A 24,373-nucleotide genomic window follows, 5' to 3' on the forward strand; every position below is an offset into this window, starting at 1 on the left:
TTCCTTATTAGTAGCTTTTGCAATAAGTTCTCTGAATCTGTAAGTTGGTTAAGAAGTTGTGGGTAGAGGATACTATTTTTGTCTATTTCTTTCTCGATGGTGGGCTTTATATTCAGTATAAGGTCTTCGTATTTTGTTAGGTTAATAACATGTATCATTTTGAAGTGGCCATGTATTATTTTCCCATTTCCTTGTTTTACTTCAATTAAAGGAGTGTTGTATTCATATACATTGAACGCAGCTGATGTTAAATATAGAAGTAACCTATAAAAAAAAAGAATAACTTTATGGAGACGTATTTTTAAGCTGAGATTTGTGGATCTTTCTTCCACTTTCGGTTAGAATTGTAACCCTGTTATCCTTTGCTACGACTTCTTTTGAGAAAAGAGGCTTTTGTTTGCCATCCCTACGTTTAATTGCGGCGTAAACTACATCTCCTACTTGATAAGTTTTAGGTCGGTGTCTATTTCGGTTTGCTCTTTTTAATTTATTTTTTTGATTCTTTTTTATACGTTCTAACAAATCCTCATTTACTTTTGACTGGAAATCAACTAGGTTTTGATAATTTAATCTTTGAGCCTTTCCTAAAAACACATCACTAGGTTTCTTTTTAGTGACAGAATGAATTGAATTATTATATCTGTCTACAGCTATATTTATAATTTCCTTTGTAGTAAAGTCTGGGTATTCTTTCTTTAAACAGCGACTCAATTCGATTATGGTGGAGTGCACTCTTTCTATAGTGCCATTGACTTCGCTTTTCTGTGGGGGTGTAAGATATAATTGAATTCCTAATGTTTTTATATAATTCGATATAATGGGACTTATGAAGCTACTTTCGTTATCCGTAACTAAGATTTTAGGGACTGTAAAATAATGTAGGATTTTAATTATTTTTTGCCTTAAATACAATGCAGATTTTTCTTTTATGTGAAAAAATTTAGAAAATTTTGAAAATTTATCTACGCAAGAAATAAATTTCTCGTGATCTATTTCAAAAATATCCATGTGAATTATTTCCGAGGGATAGGTAGGAATAGGTGTTTCTTGGAGTTCTGGTTTGTGGGGATTTCTATCGTATTTGCTTAAATTGCAAATTTCACATTTTTTTGTATACTTTTTTATTAGGTTCGTCATGCCTGGGAAGAAATAATTTTCTAAAATTTGTTCTTTATTTTCTTTATAATTTCGGTGAGCCCGATTATGTTCCTTTCGAATGATTTCAAACTTATTATTTTCATTTCCTATGTCTTGAACGAATTTTTGTGAGATACGGATTTTGAATTTGCTAAAAAACTCTTTGTAGACTTCCTGCAGGAGTTGAAGATAGCTTTCGGGAATTTTTATACCGTTAAGTATATTTGGGTTTAGTTTTTGTTTGAGAATTTCGGTTATATTTTCTTTATTGATCTGTTGAAGTTTAATGAAGTGTCGGCGATAGTTCGGGTGAGGCTCTTCATATATTTGCATGTTATTTCCTTCGCTAAATATTAGTTGGTTTTTAAAGACGTTTATTGGTGCCTCACAGTGTGGGATAAGGTCTGAATTATCCTCTTCTGCGCTGTGCATTGTTGCTGAACTTGAGTGAGTTAAGTTGTTAACTTCTAACTTCAGTCTCGATAACGCATCGGCGACTTTATTAGTTATTCCTGGCTTGTAGACAAGTTCATAGTTGTATTCCTCTATTCTCGATTTCCATCTTTTTAGTTTAGCGTTGTTATTTCTGTTGCTAAACGAGAATGTCAGAGGTTGATGGTCCGTTAGAATCTTTATTTTCTTTGCACCATATAAATAGCTCCTTAAACTTTCGAGAGCCCAAACTATGGCGAGCATTTCCTTTTCATTCGTCGCATAGTTTTCCTCTGTTCTATTTAGTGATCTGGAAATAAAAGTTATGGGTCGGTCTTTGCCCATTTCGCCCTGTGAAAGGACAGCTCCTATAGCAGTGTTCGACGCATCCGTTGTTAAAATGAATGGTTTCTCGAAGTCGGGGAAAATTAAAATTTCAGATGAGGTTAATAGTTCTTTTAAGTTTCTAAACGCTTTTAGTTCTACGTCAGTTAGTTGAATCTTGATTTTACTTGATTGGTTGGCTCTTATTTGAGCCTTCTCCCCTCTAGTAAGATTCGTTAATGGTTTTGCAATTTTAGCAAAGTCCTTAATGAATCTACGGTAATAGGAAGTTAAGCCAAGAAATCCTTTAAGTTCTTTTAGGTTTTCTGGAGGTTTTATTTTTTGAATTGCCTCAACTTTTTTAGAGTCAGGTTTAATTCCTTTGTTTGTTATCAGATAACCCAAAAATTCGACTTCTTCTTTAAGAAATTCAGTTTTGTCTAAATTTACTTTAAAATTGGCTTGTTTTAGTTTCAGTAGTATGAGTTCCAGATTTTTAAAATGTTCCTCAATTGATAATGTCGTCTATATAGACGAAACATATTTTCCCAATATACTCTCTTAAAACGTCATCAATTATTCTTTGAAAAATAGCTGGTGCGTTTCGTAACCCAAATGGGAGTCGAGTATATTCCCATTTTCCATTCATTGTGGAAAATGCTGTTTTTTGGATATCACTTTCTTTAATTTTAATTTGATGGAACCCGGACGTTAAGTCTATTGTTGTAAAATATTTCGCTCTTAATAGGCTTGCAATTGTTGTCTGAATGTCTGGTATAGGATAGGTGTCAGGAATTGTGACACTGTTTAATCTACGATAATCCTGGACTAATCTGAATTTTCTTTTTCCACTCGCGTCCGATTTTTTCGGCACAACCCACAATGGAGAGTTGTACGGACTTCTCGAGGGCCTTATTATTCCGTCCTTCAGAAGCTTTCGTATTTGAGTGTCAACTTCTTCTCTCATATGAATCGGATATGGATAGGATTTCGTATATATTGCATCGTCGGTTGATGTTCTAATTTCTGCTCTAATGTTTGTGTCAATTGTATCTTCATCATTTACAGGACCAAATACATTTTTGTATTTTTCTAAAATTGTTCTAAGCTGTATCTTTATATTCTCTGGTAAATGTGTGTCTCTTATTTCAATGTTATTTACTTGTTTAGATTCTTTCTGTCTTAATGGAATTTTAATATCAGGTTTGATTTTCAAAAAATTTTCTTTCCTGTCTATAACCGCCTCAAGTTCTTTCAATGTATCATCGCCGATGATACCATCAAAAGTTCTGAGTCCTGGTAATAAGTAAAATTCTAAAATTGTATCGTTTCCAATACTTTTAAAGAATCTTGCAGAAATTTTTTTGTTTATTTTAATTGATCCTCCAGCTGATTGTACTGAAAAAGGCTCATTTGTTGGAAGTGCTTTTGTAGCCAGTTCAGGTTTGATGAAGTTTTTATTCGCACCTGTGTCGATTAAAAACTTCAGTGTTTTATTATTTTTTGTTAAATATTCTATGTAGGGGATGCTTGACTTCCCTCTATCATAAAATTTATTTGTCCTTCTTCGAAATTTTCTTCTATGTCTTCATCCACGGCAAGGGGCGGTTCCTCATCGAATTCGTCTGTATATTTTTGAAGATATTCTTCTTCGTCAAGGACGTCGGTGTGGTAAAGGCGTTGGCGTTTTTGAGGAAGATTTTCGGAATTTGGGGTATTGTTTCCAGAGTTATGATTAGAATTTTGATTATTATAAGGTCTGTTCATGTAATTAACCTGTCTAGAGTTTATTGATTTATCAACTTCCATGGGGACTGGAGGTTTTGGTTGAGTTGGCCTTGGCGGTGGAGGTCTATTAGGGAGTCTAGGAGCATTATTACGTTGATAATTATTATTGTGTTGGATATTATAGGCCATGTTTCTATTTGGAAGATTGAGTTGAGAAGTATTATTATAATGCGGTTTTACAGGTCTAGGTTGATTCTTGAAATGTGACATTATCTGGTTGACTGGGGCAGTCACAGTATTAAAGCCTGCTTTTGAGTGTAAGGACATATTCCTAAAATTGAGGTTTTGTATTTCAAGGCACGATGCATATGCCTCAGGCAAGTTTTGTGGTTTTTGAATCATTAATATTTTCGAAAGATCGCCGTTAAGGCCGCGTATGAATACGTCAAGAGCACGATTTCTATAGCTCTCGTTGAGTGCGTTTATAGTTTCTGAACTATAGTCTTCCGTTTTTATTTTATTAATGATTAGGGAAAATTGATGGTTTACAGTTGCGTAAAACTCATCAATACTTGAAGAACCTTGAGAGAGGCTATTTAATTGGTGTTCTAAAGTACGAATATCCCTCTTGTCTGCATAGTGCAGAGAGAGACATTTTTTGATTGACAACCAATCATTGTCGAAAATATTATACGACACCAAAGCTGCATCCGCACCGCCTCTTATTTTTTGTCTTATACTTTGAAGTATAGACCTATAGATTGGTTTATTCTTTACAATTTCGTAATCCTTTAAAATTGATTCAACATTATGAATCCATGAGATGTATTGGACGGGATTACCGTCAAAGACATGTAATTCCTTTACGCAATCGGGTAACTTGCTTATTTCTTGCAGTTCCTTTTCCGTCTTAGGACCTGGTGGAGAAGTTGGAAATACAGGAATTGCACGTACTGTTTCTAATGAGTTTAATCTTCTCTGAAGATTTTGAGTAATTTCAATCTGAGAGTTGATTGCACCTGTCAATTGCGTAACAGCATTTTGTAGAGCTTCTATTTGGGCTTCCATTTCGAATTATTTTTGATTTAAAAAATTAAAGAGGAAATATAAAAATGTTTTCTTTACCCTTTCCCAATAGTTTGGCAGTTAATAGAATGTTCAGAAGTTTGGAATATTTGATGATTTTTCTTAAGTAAGAGAAAGGATTTGTAAGATAATATTTAGATTTTTTCTTTTAGGTGACTTAAAATCTTAGATTTTTTACAAGATTTCTTTTGATTAAACTTTTAGATAAATTTTGTTCAATTGTTTTTTATTTAAATATTTAATTGTATGTTTCGTTTTTATTTCTAAACGATAACTTCCTATATTTTGGTTATATGTATGTAATCTAATATTTTTTCTTGTGCAATGGTTTTTTTTCTTTTTGTCTGGTTTATTTTTTCAATATTCACTTTGTAGATATAAAATATTTTTTTCTTACAATTTAAATGAGTAATTAAGACTTACGATATCAGACTAATTTTTAAATAAATCTCCATCGAACAGCTTCGTGTTACTCCTTTTTAGTGTCCGCCGTTGAGTTTGGGTGGGCCTTACTGGGGCACTCGTCTGTTACGTTCGGATTTCCCTTGATTTCACGCCGGAATTCTCTTCACTTGTACTTCACTTGTGCCTTTGTTTCACAAAGAATATATCAGTTTGTAGCTTTGGGGTATTATTTTCTGGACTACACGCACTGAATTTAACTTGTACTTCACTTTTTTAATTTGTTTCACGAAGTTAAGATCAGTCTGTTATTTTTGTATTTTATCCTTGACAATTATTGCGCTGATATTATTTTCTGGACTACACGCACTGAATTTAACTTGTACTTCACTTTTTTAATTTGTTTCACGAAGTTATGATCAGTCTGTTACTTTTGGATTTTATCCTTGACAATTATTGCGTGTTTTTTTTTCTTGTACTTCACCGCACTTTTATCGTTTCACAAAGTTAAAAAGAATTTCCTTGCTTCAAAATCAGGTTAACTGCTCGGGCGCCAGTTACAAAGTTTAGCTTTGTATTTTTAAAAAAATAAATTTTATTATTTCTCTGTCACAATCTGCTTAATACTAACATATAATTTTCTTACTCACTAGTATTTATTGAAAACTTAACCTAAACTTAAGCTATGAGAACATTTACAAAATTATGTTCTCAGACATAATTTGATACTGTAATTCAGTATATTAATGCATAATCAGCACACGCGCCGAAATACTGTTGGAGTATCGCTTGTGCTGATTTGCTTACATTGCAATTTATCGCATTCTTACTGCGTGATAACTTCGCCGTTATACAGTCTGCAGAAGTGGTCCTTTCATATCCTCAGCATTGACTGCGGTTCCACTATCGTCTTTGCAGCCTTCGGTTCTTCGACCGCATGCTTCTCATGCCCTCTCTTTTTCCTTCTGAGAAGTCGGCGTTCCTCTCGCCTCTTCTGCTTATAGAGCTCACGAGTAGCTCTCGTCTAAATGATTTGTGGGCATTTGATACGGTATGAAAATACATCATGGACAAACAGTACGCATTGAACAGAACGCTTTTTTTTGTAAAGAATCAAGTCCAATCAAAGCACATCTTGACTGTTATGAAGGAGTATCAATTCTACATTTCAGTTGCCTAACAACAAATCTTGTGAAAGCCTTTTGAACTCTTTCAATACGAGTTATGCCAATGGAAGTAGAAAGACACCAAACAATTGAACAATACTCAAGGATCGGACGAACTAATGACATGTACACTGATTTCAGAGCATAAGGGTTAGAAAACTCGTTGCAGTTTCGCTTGACGAAACCAAGCATTGAATTAACCCTTGCAATTACATAATCTAGATGTAACGAAAAAGACAACTTCGGATCAAAAATGACTCCAAGATCACGAATCTCAGATTTGCGATCAAGAATCTGGTTGAACATATGGTAGTTGTGAATCATGGGAACTAAAATACGATGTGCCGTAAACACACACTTTGTGATATTTAATGGAAGGATATTCCTATCACACCAATTAGATAAAACATTTAAATCATTTTGAAGATTTTGCTGATCAATTCTATTTTTGATACAAAGAAAAATTTGTATGTCATCAGCATACATCAAACAAGATGCATTTTTAAGAAGAGAAGGAATATCATTAACAAATATATTGAAAAGAAGTGGTCCCAGATGGCTACCTTGAGGAACTCCTGATGAAGCTTGTATGATATTAGAGAAGAATTTCCCCAATTTCACACATTGTGTTCTTTTATAAAGGTAGCTGGAAATCCATTTCAGAAGCAATCCGTGAATGCCAAAAGCTCGAAATTTAACTAAAATAATTTCATGACAAATAGAATCAAATGCTTTTATAAAGTCTGTGTAGATTATATCTTCCTGATAACCAGATTCTAATGAATCGACGACATATTTACAATAAAGCATGAGATTTGTTGAAGTAAACATAAACCCATGTTGTTCAACGCAAATATGCTCTTTTATACTAAAATACAAACGATCTTTTACTATCAGCTCAAATAATTTAGGTATTGCAGAGAGCTTAGCTATAGCGCGGTAATTTTTAACAAGATTTTTTGAACCAGCTTTGTAAATAGGAATTATGTATGAGAACTTCCACTCATCAAGAAATACCCCAGTACAGAGAGATTTATTAAAAATTATTAGTAGTGGGAACACTAATGTGAATTGATATTGCTTCAGAACCAGAGATGGAATTCCATCTGGACCAGGATTAGAACGTTTCTTTCCATTTAAGAAAGTCCAAAAGGCTTTGGAATCCGAAGAAATACGGCTTTGGATAATCAATATGTATTGCTTGTGCAAATACTTGTTTAGAAAATCATATTCTTTACGAAATCGGAATTTAATTTTCTAAATTTGCTAAAAGCTTTATTCTTAACATTTTTTAAATTAATTAATCGTTTATTAGACCAAGGTGTTTTAAATGATTTCAAACATTTCCTTATTGGAATATATTGTCTTAAACCAACCGAAAAAATATCTATAAACTTTTCATACGCACCTTGAAGTGATAAACCGGAAAGATCATGCGTTCAGTCAGGTAATTGTTAAGTGCAACAAAATCTCCTTTGTTGAAATCAAAAAAATCATCATTAGACAAAAGTACAGAGTTTTTAACACAGTTTTCAAATTTTAAAATAGAACATATTGCAAATGATGAATTGAATTTTTTAAAAGTGGAAATTGAACTTGAATAATTTCAATATTAATATTATCTACAAAAACTAAATCTAACAATCTATTAAGTGAATTATAAATATATAGAATACATAGAATAAATAAAATTATATTCATAATCTTTCTTCATATTAAATGGAATAAGACACTTATCTGTGGTACCCGTGGCATGATGGTTAGTGCGTTGGACTGTCATGCTAGAGGTCTTGGGTTCGATCCCTGCCTATGCCATCTAAAGTCTTTTCACGGGTACTGCCTTTAGCGAGGAATTGACAAATTCTCCAAGAGTAACTATTGTCATGAAAAAGTGCTTTCTCAAAATTAGCCGTTCGGAGTCGGCATATAAACTGTAGGTCCCCTCCATTCCTGACAACATTACTCGCACACAGGAATGGTTGAGAGTTGTAAGTCACTGGGCCTTGGTTCTTAACGGACTGTCGCGCCACCTAATTTATTTATTTTTATTTTATTTTAAGACACTTATCTTCATTTGAATAATTCCATATAATATCTCCTAAATTAAAATCCCCAACAATAAATGGGTATTGATATTCCAATAAATTGCCTACGATATTTTCTATGTTATAAATATGACTTTCATATATATCTGTTGTACTCTTTGGAGGTATATAACTTATAGTAAATAAAATATCTTTACCAAAAAAGCTAACATTAATACATAATTGTTCAATATTTTCTCCAGTCTTACATAAAACAATACTTTTGCTTGGGTAAATGGATTTAACTGCCACTAAAATTCCACCACCTCTTTTTAAAAATTCTGTATATGATCTATCTAAACGATAAACATTATAATTAGAATGAAAAATTTCAGAAGACGAATGACTCGCATTTAACCATGTCTCTGTAATAATAATTACATTCTTCGGCCAGTTCAATGGATTTAGGGCAACATCAAATAAATGAATAGGAAATCCAATTTTAAATGTAACATACGCCAAATCATTTACATTCGTATCTTGTTTCACCAGCTTAAAACATTTTATTTCACCTTTATCGCAATTTATTTTCGCAGCCACATACTTCTTAATTGATTCTTCGCTAGTTAAAGCACTGAATTTTGAAATATGTAACCATTTATAAGGAGCCAGGGTAGCACTTCGGATTTCCAGACCCAAGGCAAAACAGGGAGGTGCTGGGAGAAGATACAACGTCGAACGGCTACAATCGCCAGAGATCGCCAAATCCTTTTCCGACCGAGTGACAAGTAACCTCTCTCGAAGTTCTCTGCCGCCAACACAATGTATCGAAAACCAGTGGCAACATTGCCAAGATGCAATCAGAGAAGCCGCCTCTGATGTGCTGGGTTTCAAACAGCCACCAACAAGGAACCCCTGGTTTGATGAGGAATGTCGGCAGGCAAATGCAGCCAAACAACAGGCACGCAAAGCGGCGCTGCATAAAAGGACGAGAGCTGCTCGTGAGCTCTATGAGCAGAAGAGGCGAGAGGAACGCCGACTTTTCAGAAGGAAAAAGAGAGGGAATGAGAAGCGTGCGGTCGAAGATGTTGAGAGGTATAAAAGCAGGAATGAGGTTCGAAAGTTTTATGAACAGGTGAAACGAAATTCACAGGTACATAAACCTAGAACCGAAGGCTGCAAAGACGAAAGTGGAAACATCATAGTGGAACCGCAGTCAATGCTGAGGATATGGAAGGACCACTTCTGCAGACTGTATAACGGCGACGAAGAACTGAATCCCGCTGTCAGGCAGGATGACCCATTCGATATAGACGACGAAAGCCAACAATCCCGTCCTCCCGACTTAGACGAAGTAAAGATTGCCATATCTAAGTTGAAGTCTAATAAAGCCGCTGGAGCAGATGGCTTGAATGCCGAGCTCTTTAAAGCAGCTGGAGATAAGTTGGTTAGGAGCATGCACCAACTTATATGTAAGATATGGTCGGAAGAAAGCATGCCCGATGAATGGAACCTCATTATTGTTTGCCCGATCCTGAAAAAAGGAGACCCTCTAAACTGCACCAACTATAGAGGAATAAGTCTACTTAACATCGCCTATAAAATCTTTTCTGCCGTAATATGTGAACGTCTAAAGCCCATCGTCAACAACCTGATAGGTCCTTATCAGTGTGGTTTTAGACCAGGAAAGTCCACGGTTGATCAAATATTCACATTATGGCAGATCCTGGAAAAGAACTCCAAATCGACACCCACCATCTTTTCATCGATTTCAAGGCCGCATATGACAGCATCTACAGGGACCAGCTGTATAGGGCCATGTCTAGTGTTGGCATCCCTGCCAAACTCGTCCGTTTGTGCAGGATGACCATGGAGATTTCACGCTGCTCCATAAAGGTTGGAAGCAACTTAACAGAACCTTTCGATGTCAAAAAAGGTTTTAGACAAGGTGATGCGCTGTCATGTAATTTTTTTAACAACGTGCTTGAAAGAATAGTGCAGAGCTCACACGTCAACACTAGAGGCACTACCTTTCAAAAGTCTGTACAATTACTGGCATATGCTGATGACATTGACATAATCGGAAGAACTGAGCGTGATGTCAATGGGGCTTTTGTGAGTATTGAGGCAGAGGCGGCAAAAATGGGTTTAACGGTTAATGAGGGCAAAACAAAGTACATGCTGTCGTCTAGAAAGGACATACAACACCGACGTTTTGGTCAAAACGGCACAATCGACAGACGTACCTTTGAGGTAGTCAAGGACTTCGTCTACCTAGGCTCCGCTGTAAACGCAGAAAACAACACCAGCGCTGAGATCAAACGCAGAATAACTCTTGCTAACCGCTGTTTCTTTGGACTAAGAAAGCAATTGAGTAGTAATGTCCTCTCTCGAGGGACCAAAGTGTTGCTATATAAGACCCTTATCATCCCCGTCTTGCTATACGGTGCAGAAGCATGGACCATGACAAAAGCGGATGAAAGCACCTTGGGTCGCTTCGAGAGAAAAGTTCTTCGTGTGATCTACGGTCCCGTATGCATCGAAGGGGAGTGGAGGAGAAGATGGAACGACGAACTGTACGGGCTGTACAGCGACGTAGACTTAGCAAGAAGAGTAAAAGTCCAACGACTAAGATGGCTGGGTCACGTAGAGCGCATGGAAACCAATGCTCCGGCCCGGAAAGTCTTCGAATCCGCACCCACAGGACAGCGCAGTAGAGGAAGACCGCGGATCAGGTGGCGCGCACAAGTGGAAGGTGACCTCACCCAACTTGGAGCGCGAAACTGGAGACATCTAGCTAGGGACCGAGCTAGATGGAGAAGTTTGTTGGGTGAGGCCCTAGTTCACACAGGACTGTAGCGCCACCTTAAGTAAGTAAGTAACCATTTATAAGGATTTATCACATCAATCTCAGCATTTGTATCATCAATACAATCTGTACCAACAACACGAATTGTTTTGACATTTAGTTCCATTCTTTGCTGCATAGTATTAGCAACAATACCACCAGTATGAACACCGACCACAGTAGCAGCAACGACACCATCAGAATCAAGAGATTTTTTTTCCTCCACAATAACATCACCAGTTACACTAGCATCAAAAGCAACATCAGTATTAGAAGCAATAGCATTTCTTTCTTTTGAAGAAATCAGTCGGGTTGCTTTTGCAATCGGGATGAATCCTTGCAAAATGACGTTTAAGTTTTGATGGAAACATAGCACTGTTCGGCAACACTTTGCCACAAATTACCCTGTAAGGTTTGTTGTTACTTGTCTCAGCAAATCCAAAATTTAAATACGATTCGTGGTACTTCCTTGTAACTGATATTTTTGTCTGTCTGGAAAGTGTGTCTTTGTCTTTTCTCGGTATTCGACTGATTGTTATAGCCTTAACCTGCCATACCGTTGAAAAAACAAAAAACTATTTGAATTTTTTTTGTAATTACCTAAGCTGATTTTTTTAAAATATGAATTTAAAATCAGACTGCTGCGATCAAATTTACAAGATCAGAAGCCCAAATTAACTAGTTACTAGTCCGTCTTGGAATTATTATATTTTTTTCAAATATTTCTGCGAAGCACTTGGATATTCTTGGCGGAGCACACTTTGGGAAACCCGGTGCTTGAGAATGTAACCATTGATAATTTTCAGAGAAAATAAGGGACATCGCTTGCAGTTAGTTAATTTTTTAGATGTCATAATAATAAATTGTTGAAATATACCGCCCTATTCTGCTATTCACGTGGATCGTATATTCCCTTTCACACTGACTTTGCATTCTGCTATCCATCGGGCGAACTACATTATCCCCAACCAATTTGGCATTCAAATAAACAGCTGTTTATGTAAAAATCTTGGGAATGTTGGATAAATTGCTTTGATTCATACAAAAATTAAGTTTAAAAGGAAATGGGCAGTATTTTATTCCAATTGTAAGCAGAGAAATAAGAGAATCCTCAAACAGAGAAGAAATGTTAAAAAGTGTCTTCCTTCCCCCAAAAATGTTAATATTCTTTTATTTATAAAACAAATATTCTTAATTTAGCAATAAATTAGTTTTCACTTACATTTTGCTTACAAAAGTTAACAAACCAGGCATGAAAAGAAAAATCCGCTGCGTTTTATATGCGGATCTGAATTGTATAGAATGAATGCTTTCACTTGAAAAGATACCGCGCAGTATTACCGACGTTACCGACAGACACAGATTCACTTCGAATGAATAGCAGAATAATCAGCCCTATCATGAATTCCATCGTAATCGGAAATTTTTACGAATCCTGAAAAACTGTATCATGAAATCCGTTCGTAGTGGAAAATTACATACAATTTTGCATTACGAATGGATTTCATGATACAGTTTTTCGGGATTCGTAAAAATTTCCGATTACGATGGAATTTATGATAGGGCTGAATGATTAGTGAAAATTCCCCCACACGAATAGCAGAATAGGCATGATAGCCAATTTTCACACTTAGACGAAGTGAAATAAAGCCAAATTGATTTAATTTCACTTTCAACGGTGTGGTTTGTCATTAATGGAAAGAAAATGTACATATACTCAACCTCGCATCTACCAAAATCCTATAGTTTGTCGAAGCTGGGGCTGAGCGGCAGCATTCTTACATCCGAAAAAATATGTTGGTCTTATTTCTCAAAATAGTTTCGCCATATTTCATTTTGTTAGAGTGCAATATGACCAACTGTTGAAAATTGGCCTATTTAACCTTTGTAAAGTTCAATAGGTCCTAGTTTTGAAATTAGTCTTATTTCACATGGCCTTATTCCACCGTGCAGACCAATCAATAACAACAGAACACTTCATGTCAGTTTCCTGTTGAAAGACCCACTTTAAAAATATTTCCTTAGCTACATATGTCAACATCTCATCCTCCTCATAGCTACATATGTCAACATCTCATCCTCCAGTATCTTAAAGTAAAGATATCCTACAACGTTATATGAAAAACTTCCACAGATCATTATACTAGATCCTCCATGGATAATAATTTTATATGTGTATTTTGGATGAGTTTGAAATTTGAAGACCTTAAAACCTACAATCACTCCGATCATTAGAATCTTCTGAGCCAAATACCAAGTTCAGTTAGGATCCCGGAAGATTTGAACTCTCAATGCCAACTTAAATCAACGTCCCTTGTCTTAATGAGAATTCTTATTAAATGATATTAATTTAACAAGCAAATGTTCCTCGATATAACTTTACGAAAGACTTACAGAACATGATGTTTTAAATGTTCTTCCAACTTGGACAAGTCATAAAAATACGTACACAATTTTTGAAATTTAAACTATCTCATTCCTAGTTGGACGGATATGGATTCATTTTCTACAGCAAACCTGCCGTTGCATAAATAAAAGCTCCATATAACTTTGCATACCCTACCCAGTGTCTCTGAAGATTCCTAAACAATACGAAATATTAAATGCAAAAATTAAACTTCTTATACAGAAAATACCCATCCAACAATTAAGTTACTTAAAAATCAACATTGTTTTATAAAAGCCGAGAATTACAAAAACAAATATGTATAGACGTTACCGTCGTCGTAGCATAAACTATGTTCTCATTATAGAAAAAGTAGTTAAATTTGCAAACTTGTCGAGAATGCTCCCACTAGAAACTACGGTCTCACGAAGCCATAAATAAATTGGAATAAAATTCATTCCAATTTTTCAAATGGTTGCACATCAAAGGAGAACCTTCCTTTTTAGCTCACTCATTCCACTTCCATCAATACACATCTTTCATCATTCACGTCAACAAAAACAACAACACCAACTAAAAGAAAAAATAGTTAAAAAGAAGAAAACTCTACATCATGCGCACAAGATCTCCCAGAACCACAACCAGAAACTGAACCAGAACTAAACAGCAAAAATAAAACTAATGACGAAATAAGAAGAACTCCTTCATAAAAATGTTCTCTGTTTTTCTTTCAACTTTCAACGGATTCTCGTGGTTGATTTATTCATTCGTACACACTTTACCTTTTAGTGTGCCTTCCATAAAAAAGAGGTGTGTGTTTTGGGGAAGTAAAATTAGAAAGGTCATCTCTAATCTCCTCTCCAGAGGGATTGGGCGGGAATTCCTAAGAAACAGGGCGTTAAATCAATTTTTTGAATAAAATATACGAATACCTATTTGTTGTTTTCTTAAGCTTTAACCTAATTCCGAAATTTCTGTTCTATTTTCAGAAGATACAAAAATCACTAAAAGAATGACTAAAGAGGAGCCACCAAAATAGATTAAGAACATTTAGTTAGTTTTAGAGACAGAACAAGAAGACACACACAACACAATGTCCAAGTTACCTGATAACGATAACCATCGGAATGACATCTACGAGAACTTGCCGTGCCAGGCAATGTTCAATGAGTCGGTGAGGAAGATCAACAAAACGACTGCAAATAATTCGCTTCTAATGAACAATTGCAATCAGAATAGTCATCGCGGAAAGCATTCGACTCAGTTGAGTACCAAGGAGATGCTATATGCAACTCCTCTCCGGAAATCAGACCGATATAGGAGTGGAGAACGTAGTCGCTATCACAGGACCTCCGGAAGCGGTGGTAGCAGCAGTATTGACATTGATAAAAATGAGAAGCTCACAAATGTCATGGAGTACAAATTGCTCAACAAAGACAATAAATGTCGCAATGGCAATCCAGACGATATCGAGGGTGACGTTGTTGATGATGCTGGTACATCAGCGTCTTTGACATGTGCCAATCAGTTGGAGGATCGAAGGATATTGAATTTCCTCAAAGACACAACTCAAATTCATAAGAAGATGGAAATCATTGGAAGCAGGGAGAGAGATTGCCCGAATGCCAGTTTCTCCTGTTTGGCCAGAGAAGAGCATTTTGCTAATTTGGTCCAGCAGAACTTTAATATAGACACTCCACCCCTATTGGTAGATGAGCCATTGAATGAAAATGACCAAAAAGATTCACAATTGGTAGAGGAAAACGATGAATTGCTGCCAGTGGCTGGTGAAGAAACCGTCGGTAATTTGGAAGTGTTTATGCATAAAAAGCAATCTCCAGATAAAGAGGTGAATGGAATCATTGCGCCTCCTGTAGTCATAGGACTACCAACCAAACCGGTGTACATACACAGAGAGTGGGTTCTTAAAAAGATCGCTTTATGCTTGGAACAACGAAATGCTGGGAAAAAAGCAATTCCAGGACTCCTAGGAGCTGCTGCAGCAGGTGCCAAGAATGAAATCGGTGCTGCAGCGTATTTATCTCGATCAAAGGTTGCCGGAGCAGCCTCCATGTACCACGGTTGCTTAGTCTTAGGATCGAACGGTTCGGGCAAGACTTCTATTTGCCAAGCGATAATGAATGGAAATTCCGGCACTAAAGGTATTCTCAATCGTAAACTTCTCGCTTGCTATCTGATCAATTCCCAGAACCCCGAGTGCCATAGCCTTAGTTTGTTCATACGAAAACTAGTCCTGCAACTTCTAAGTCATTCGAGTCTTATCCACAAGGAGGATAGTGAACGATTAATCGAGGATGGTTTGCTTTTCCTCAAAAAGGAGGAGCAACAAATGGAATCCAAGCTAGATGCGGCTATGAATAATATATCATTGGAAGAGAATGCCGAAGAAATCCTAATCGCTGAACTCAAGAAGAGTGTGGAGCAGGATGAATTTCGTGAGCGACGAACTTCTACTTCGAATGTAAAAAAATCTATGATACGTCAGAAGTCCGCCCCCTCTCCGGAGCAACATAATCAAATGCATTCAGGTGGAAAGAATTCTTATTCAACTCATCCACCATCGACTTCCGGTCAAAAGATAAGCAAAGAGAATGAGAAAGATGCTGATGGTACAAAGGCGAGTCCTGGAAAGAAAATTTCCAAGATTCCCGTTGCTATTAGCGCCAGAGTTGTGCCAAGTCCATCATCGAAAGGCAATAGCAACTCTATTCAGCAGGGTGGCGGTGAAGATATTGCTGAAGTGGGTGGAGATGAGATGCAAGACGAGATAGCTGCCGCCATAAACGAAGATGAACAACCTGAAGCTGAAAAATCTGAAGATCTGAACAATCTTATCGATTTTAAAGAAAAAACTGAAAGCCAATGTGAAATAACTCTAATAATTGGAGAAAATCATTCTGATGTGGCATCCAGCCTCCCACCGCCTTTGCCCAAACCAAAGAGTTGCCGCACCACAATAGCAGATGGCTACTATGAGATGTTGATATCCAATCCGGAGATATTCGAATGTCTTAATGTGGACAACATCGAAAAGAATCCTGATGAGTGCTTTAAGAAAGCCCTACTCTTCCCTTTGTTGGAACTTACCCCGCCAAAGACCGCACTTCTGCTGTTAATAGATTCCATCGATGAAAACTACATCAACGAAGGGAACCTGATTTCCACCCTGAAGGGTCGCTGTTCGACAACCCAAAAGAGCAGAAATGTAGCCGAGCTTCTCTCCAACCATATTCATCTGTTTCCGAAATGGCTCTTTTTGGTGTGCACCACAAAGAAGCAGACAAAACACATCACAAAGATGTTCACGGGCTTCAAGAAGATCACCTTAGATGATCTGAGGAAGTCGCATGTGGTTAAAGATGTACAAGAGTACATAATCAATAGATTGAACTCAGATTTCAAAGATAGCATTATGCTGACTAAGGAAATTATAGAGTCCTTGCATCAGCTGTATATCAAGTCTAACGGATGCATTCTCTATCTGGAGAAGGTGCTGAATGGCATCAAGGAAAACTTCTTCTCATTCCGAGAAATCAAGTTGATTCCTTGCACTCTGAACGGACTCTATCTCTACATCTGTCAGAAGTCCTTCAACAAAAAGCAATACCTAAAAATTCGGCCAGTCCTGAACATCCTTCTAGCTTCGACAGGCTTCGTTGACAAACTGTTTCTCTTCAATTGCCTGAGGACTCACAACTATACCATCGATGTTGATGAGTTCGAAAAGAGGTTACAGTTGATGCGGAATATCTTGTTGTACGACAGTGGACAGAGACGAGTCAAAATCTTCCACAACTCATTCTGCGACTGGTTGGTCGATGTGAAGTTCGCAACAAAGAAATTCATTTGCGATGTTAACGAGGGGCATGTTATGATCTCCATGTACTACATGCTCATCAGCGATACGTTGTGTGCTAACAGTGTGCGAAAATTTGTCTACCACATGATCAAGGCCGGTGAATATCTCACAAACAGGGATATCAATTTGGATTTGATCGTAATGCTTTTGGAGTCGAGAATCAACTTAAACGACTGCTTCTATACAAACCACTTGAACTGCTGTTCGATCTGTGAATCGGAATTCAAGAATGATGCTAATTTTTTGCCAAAGACCAGGAACATGCTGGAAAAATTTCTGGGTAATGAGCTAAATGAGGAGTTTGCCACATTTTTGTGCGACTTTTTTAAGCCTAGTTTGCCGACAGATGCTAAGATCTTGAAGTTGCTCATCGAGACGGGCATAAATAATGCTGATTCACAGGTGAGTTTGTTTTATATTATATCTCTCTCTATAAAACAATATATATATGCTTTTAACTTTCACGACAGACATCATGTGACTCCTCGCTTATGTCACCAGAACTTTCGGAAAAATCTCAAAACATTGATTTTGAACTTGCTGACTTGTTGTTGTCTAGTGAGAAATCTTGTTTGGTTGAGACTCAACGTCCGACAAGCCCATCAGAAAAAAGTGAACCACCCCATCCCGATAGTCAAGATGACAACAACAGTACCCTCCATCAGCTCTCGGACTCGAATCGCATCGAACTTCACAAAGGTAAAGCCTTAATTCACATTCTTGCAAACGATGGAAACCATCAGCTATTGGAGCGAGCTCTGAATGCTTGCAAGGGTCCTATTGATCTCGAAATAGAGGATTATAATGGACAGACAGCCCTTAACATTGCCTCTCGCAATGGTCATTTGGATGTGGTTAAACTTTTACTTGGGTTCACTCAAACTTCTCCTGAGGTAACTGACCATATGAAGCATGTCGATGTAAACCATGCCGATCGTGACGGATGGACTCCACTGCGATCAGCCTCTTGGGGTGGTCACACTGAGGTTGTCAAACTGCTAATTGGCTACAGTGGTTGTAAGATTGACTTGGCTGATAAGGAGGGTCGGACAGCTCTTCGAGCGGCTGCGTGGAGTGGCCATGAGGACATCTTAAAAATTCTCATCGAAGCTGGTGCTGATGTGAATTCAGTGGATCGTCAGGGAAGAACGTCATTGATTGCTGCATCTTATATGGGTCACTATGACATTGTGGAGATACTACTGGAAAATGGCGCCGATGTGAATCACCTCGATTTGGACGGGCGCAGTGCACTGTGTGTCGCCGCGCTCTGTGGATCCTCCGGCTATAGTAAAGTTATTTCTACTTTGCTGGAACATGGTGCAAATACCGATCAATTGGATAACGACGGAATGTCTCCATTGCTAGTCAGCTCCTTTGAGGGGAACGCTGAAGTGTGTGAACTGCTTTTAGAGAACGGTGCTGATCCCGATTTGGCTGATTTTATGGGCCGCACTCCCCTCTGGGCCGCCTGCACTGCTGGTCATGCAAATGTCGTCAAACTTCTGCTCTTTTGGGGCTGTGGCATTGATTGTATGGACTCAGAGGGTCGAACAGTTCTAAGTATCGCTTCGGCACAGGGAAATGTTGAGACAGTACGTCAGCTGCTAGATCGAGGACTCGATGAGACGCATCGCGACAATGCCGGTTGGACACCACTGCACTACGCCGCTTTCGAGGGATTCCATGACGTTTGTTTGCAATTGCTGGAATCTGGTGCCAAAATTGATGAATGCGACAACGAAGGCAAGACAGCTCTTCACCTTGCTGCCCAGGAAGGCCGGGATAAGTGTGTTCAATGTTTGTTAGAAATCCATTGTGCGTTCATTGACCAGAAGGCTCATGATGGCAAGACTGCCTTTAGACTCGCCTGCATTGAAGGTCATTTGGATTGTGTCCAAATTTTGTTAAGGTTCAGCTGTGATGTGAATTCAAAAGATGCCGATTCAAGGACAACACTCTATATCTTAGCATTGGAGAATAAGCTGGATGTGGTAAAGTATCTGTTGGATGTGACGGATGTTGACGTGAATATACCAGACAGCGAAGGCAGAACTGCATTACATGTAGCAGCTTGGCAAGGTCATGTTGATATGGTCAAATTGTTGATTACAATGGGTAGGTTTAGATTTTGGTATCCTTATTTGTGCTATGTTTTGAATTTTGAAATTTTTAGGAAACGCCGATGTTAATGCCATGGATCTGGAGTGCAGATCTCCTCTGCATTCTTGTGCCTGGCAAGGAAATCACGATGTCATGGGCATTCTTCTCTATTTCGGTGCTATGGCCGATCATGCTTGCAAACAAGGAGCCACAGCTCTTGGTATCTCAGCACAGGAGGGACACGAAAAGTGTGTTACTATTCTTCTTAAATACGGTGCCAATCCATACAAATCCGACCATTGTGGTAGGACACCCATCAAACTTGCAGCGAAATCCAATCGCAGTAACATTCTTAAAATCTTCGAAGGCTACACTAAAAGTAAGATACGCCTGATATACCCTTTCTCGTCCCTTGTTTAATCCAAACTGTTTAAATTACTAACTTCATATCCTCTTTTTCCCATCTGCCAGCAGATGAGTCTAACAATATTGATCCAACGAAATTCCACCCGAGCATGTTAAGGTCACCGGACAATCCTCCACCACAAGGATTCCTACCGCACCCATCAACCAATCAACAGTCCTCCCCGGCTGCCATAATCGGCAATAACAGTCTAATGATACCAAATAATAACAATATGCAATCGCCGAACCTCCTCAATGCATCCACCTCGACGCACAGTAGCAACAATTTTTACGAAAATACTATGCAATCGGACACGAGCAGTCTGCAGAAGCGCAAAAGTGTAATCTCTAGTCAGTCAACAGGAAGCAGTAATGAGGTCTGTTAAATATTTATTTGTTTCTTGGTTGAACTTTGTTTACTTAACAGTTTTCTTTTTTTTTAGGCTCCACTTACATTTACACAGCAGCTACAACGGCAAACAAAACTCAATTCTCGCAATAATCCTTTTGTGCAGAATGCACCAGTAGTCAGCTCGAAATATCCAAAAGGACACCAACGACATTCACAGCTGTTGCCAGATTTAAGTGAACATCAAATCAATATGGGTAAATACTTTTTGATATATTTTAGGTCACTTTTTTCAAAATATGTAAATGATCTTCATTTCTCTTGGGCTATAACAGAAAAAATAGATAACTTTCTTGACTCTCCTTTTGATATGTGGGAGCTTTTGCATGTAATACAAAGAGCAAAGAATAAAAAAGCGCCGGGTGAGAGTGAGCTATGAATTTTACAAAAATGCTCCAATTTGTTTTTTCTATTCAATCAAATTTATTTCACCGAATGCATTCCTTCTTCTATTCGTAAATCAATTATTATTCCACTTCACAAAAAAGGGGATCCAAATTGTGTTGAGAATTATCGAGGTCTTTCGCTACTTGATTCAATATATAAAATTTTCACTGGTATTATCCTTAATAGGATTAATAACTGGACTGACTGTAATAGTATCCTCAGTGAATTCCAGGCAGGTTTCCGTAAAGGGTACTCAACGACCGACAATATTTTCAACCTCACAAGTATTGTACAACTTAACCGCAAGAAAAAGAAAAACACTTTCGCTTTCTTTGTGGACTTTTCCTGCGCTTTTGATTTAATTCCACGAAATTCATTATTTTATAAACTTTCTTGTTTCGGATTAGCCTCAAAGGTCATCAGAAACCTTCAACAGCTTTATGAGAACACAACATGTTGGGTGTGGGATCAAACATCGTTGTCGGAGTACTTCTTGGTTAGCCAGGGCGTAAAGCAAGGGTGTTTGTTAAGCCCACTTCTATTTGCTCTTTATCTGAATGACCTTCATGAAGACTTACTCGATGGGGTGTTTGTGGCGAATATGGTGATTAAGATTTTACTTTATGCAGATGATCTCGTCTTGCTCTCCAACTGCCCTGCTGATTTGCAACTTATGATTGATCATCTTTTCAAGTATTGCTCCCTTTGGGGCCTGAAAATCAACTTAAACAAGTTAAACATAGTTGTTTTTCGTGATGGTGCAAGAATTTCTAAGAATCTTAAATGGAATTATGGACAGAACCCCATTGAAATAGTAAACCATTATAAATATCTGGGTGTTAACTCGATTGCAAAAAATGCAATTAATGCAAAGTCAACTTATATTAAAAATTCTAAAATAGTAATTTCTAAAAAACTTAAGATTTTTAACACTGCAGCTAAATCAATTATGTTTTATGGCACTCAGGTTTGGGGCTACAAGCGATTTGAGCAGGTTGAAAAACTATTTCGGTTTTTAATAAAAAAAAATGCTGTACCTCCCCAGTAACACCCCCAACTATATGTTACATTTTGAAACTGGCCTTCACTCTCTTTATGTTTAAACTCTACGACTCCATTTAAATTACATAAGAAAAACTCTTAAACTGCTTAGATCCAGACTAACACGTATCCTTGCGGAGGACACAATCGCTGTAAACATTTATTGGGCCCGCGAATGGAGAGATATATGCAATAACATAGGTTTAGATATAGATACTAACTGTTTTACTTCTCCATCTTCCTTGATCGATCTGCACGAAAATATTATTGAAAGCTTATAAATTTCGAAACCTCAGAAAACATCAGTAGTGCCAGAAATTCACAATTCCATGATCTTTACCCTCAACTCGAAAACTACTCTAAACCATATTTTTCCGACGAAAATTCTTCCCACTTGGTTAGCCTCGTTCTCAAAGCTAGGGGTGGGCTCCTCAATATTAACGCCAAAGCTTTCAAAAAAAAATACAGTCGGTATTTGCACAATTTGCAATCAAGATGAAGTGGAAAACACGTACCATTCTATTGGCAGATGCCCAGTTTTCAAGAACTCTAGACTTATATGTTTCGGTAAAAATATACTTTCTTCAAAAGACCTCTATGAAATTTTAAACGGCAAAAACTTTCAATCTCTCTTCAGTTTTTTAAATTATTGTTTAAAGTATAGAGAGTTATTATTAAATGAGTTTTGTAATAAAAAAAAAAAGAATAAGTAACGATTAATAGGAATACGAAATGTAAAAAATAACGTTGTAGTTATTATTTCAATAATTTTATAATAAGATTTATATTTGTATATAAACGGTGATTTTTTAAGAGCTTGAAAACTTAAAAAAAAAAAAAAGAAACGTTAGATTGGTCCATGACATTTACTTTTTGAAGATAATTTCATTTAAATGTTGACCGCGGCTGCGTCTTAAGTGGTCCATTCGGAAAGTCCAATTTTGGGTAACTTTTTCGAGCATTTCGGCCGGAATAGCCCGAATTTCTTCGGAAATGTTGTCTTCCAAAGCTGGAATAGTTGCTGGCTTATTTGTGTAGACTTTACACTTGACGTAGCCCCACAAAAAATAGTCTAAAGGCGTCAAATCGCATGATCTTGGTGGCCAACTTACCGGTCCATTCCTTGAGATGAATTGTTCTCCGAAGTTTTCCCTCAAAATGGCCATAGAATCGCGAGCTGTGTGGCATGTAGCGCCATCTTGTTGAAACCACATGTCAACCAAGTTCAGTTCTTCCATTTTTGGCATCAAAAAGTTTGTTAGCATTGAACGATAGCGATCGCCATTCACCGTAACGTTGCGTCCAACAGCATCTTTGAAAAAATACGGTCCAATGATTCCACCAGCGTACAAATCACACCAAACAGTGCATTTTTTCGGGATGCATGGGCAGTTCTTGAACGGCTTCTGGTTGCTCTTCACTCCAAATGCGGCAATTTTGCTTATTTACGTGGCCATTCAACCAGAAATGAGCCTCATCGCTGAACAAAATTTTTCGATAAAAAAGCGGATTTTCTGCCAACTTTTCTAGGGCCCATTCACTGAAAATTCGACGTTGTGGCAGATCGTTCGGCTTCAGTTCTTGCACGAGCTGTATTTTATACGGTTTTACACCAAGATCTTTGCGTAAAATCTTCCATGTGGTCGAATAACACAAACCCAATTGCTTCGAACGGCGACGAATCGACATTTCACGGTCTTCAGCAACACTCTCAGAAACAGACGCAATATTCTCTTCTGTACGCACTGTACGCATTCGTGTGGTTGGTTTAATGTCCAATAAAGTAAACTGAGTGCGAAACTTGATCACAATCGCATTAATTGTTTGCTCACTTGGTCGATTATGTAGACCATAAATCGGACGTAAAGCGCGAAACACATTTCGAACCGAACACTGATTTTGGTAATAAAATTCAATGATTTGCAAGCGTTGCTCGTTAGTAAGTCTATTCATGATGAAATGTCAAAGCATACTGAGCATCTTTCTCTTTGACACCACGTCTGAAATCCCGCGTGATCTGTCAAATACTAATGCATGAAAATCCTAACCTCAAAAAAATCACCCTTTATTTAGCCAATCCGACAGACAAAAATAAAAGTTATGTCAATAATACTGTAATATTAACATTACATTATTAAGATTTTGTGAAAAATTTTGTACTGATTTTGTAAACAATGAATTATTAATAAAATCTTTTATCTGTCTATCTATCTATCTAAATACTTTTTGTTACTATTTTGTGAACTTCTGTTTATCTTTTTGGTTTCATTAGCTCATTTCTTATGAAGGATATCTTAATATTATATTGTTGTTTGTTATCTCCCACAGCAGCATCCAATGAGGCAGACATGTATGATATGGAATGTATGTCGCCGCTTTATGCCACTCCACCACACTCACCCAGTAGTGAACTGAGTTCACCCGGACAATTGCCGTCGATTAATGCTTTCGAAGAAATCGGTGGTGCAACAAGTTGTACCAATCGCTCAACCAGTGCAGGAGGAGGAAGCAAATCATCTTCCACAGATAACCATTTCGCTCGAGATACACATATGCGAATCATTTTGGGAAATCTTAAAGATACCAGTCAGTCATCTTCAAAGTAAGTTTCACAT

The 24,373-nt window shown here is 37.4% G+C and overlaps 1 protein-coding gene across 2 annotated transcripts in view; it reads left to right on the forward strand.

Annotated features, from left to right (window-relative positions):
- Positions 1-24,373, forward strand: part of LOC129943350 (ankyrin repeat domain-containing protein 50) — a 113,170-nt gene that overhangs the window by 81,294 nt on the left and 7,503 nt on the right. The window contains exons 3-8 of one of the 2 annotated variants that reach the window (XM_056052713.1): positions 14,523-17,815; positions 17,884-19,531; positions 19,590-19,895; positions 19,988-20,298; positions 20,365-20,527; positions 24,087-24,360. In XM_056052713.1, coding sequence (XP_055908688.1) covers positions 14,627-17,815; positions 17,884-19,531; positions 19,590-19,895; positions 19,988-20,298; positions 20,365-20,527; positions 24,087-24,360 — 5,891 coding nt within the window. In that variant the 5' untranslated portion in view covers positions 14,523-14,626. The remainder of the gene's footprint in view (positions 1-14,522; positions 17,816-17,883; positions 19,532-19,589; positions 19,896-19,987; positions 20,299-20,364; positions 20,528-24,086; positions 24,361-24,373) is intronic. The other variant, XM_056052714.1, reaches the window with a different exon arrangement.

Source organism: Eupeodes corollae, chromosome 1 (genome assembly GCF_945859685.1).
Source record: "Eupeodes corollae chromosome 1, idEupCoro1.1, whole genome shotgun sequence".
Taxonomy (NCBI): Eukaryota; Metazoa; Arthropoda; class Insecta; order Diptera; family Syrphidae; genus Eupeodes; species Eupeodes corollae.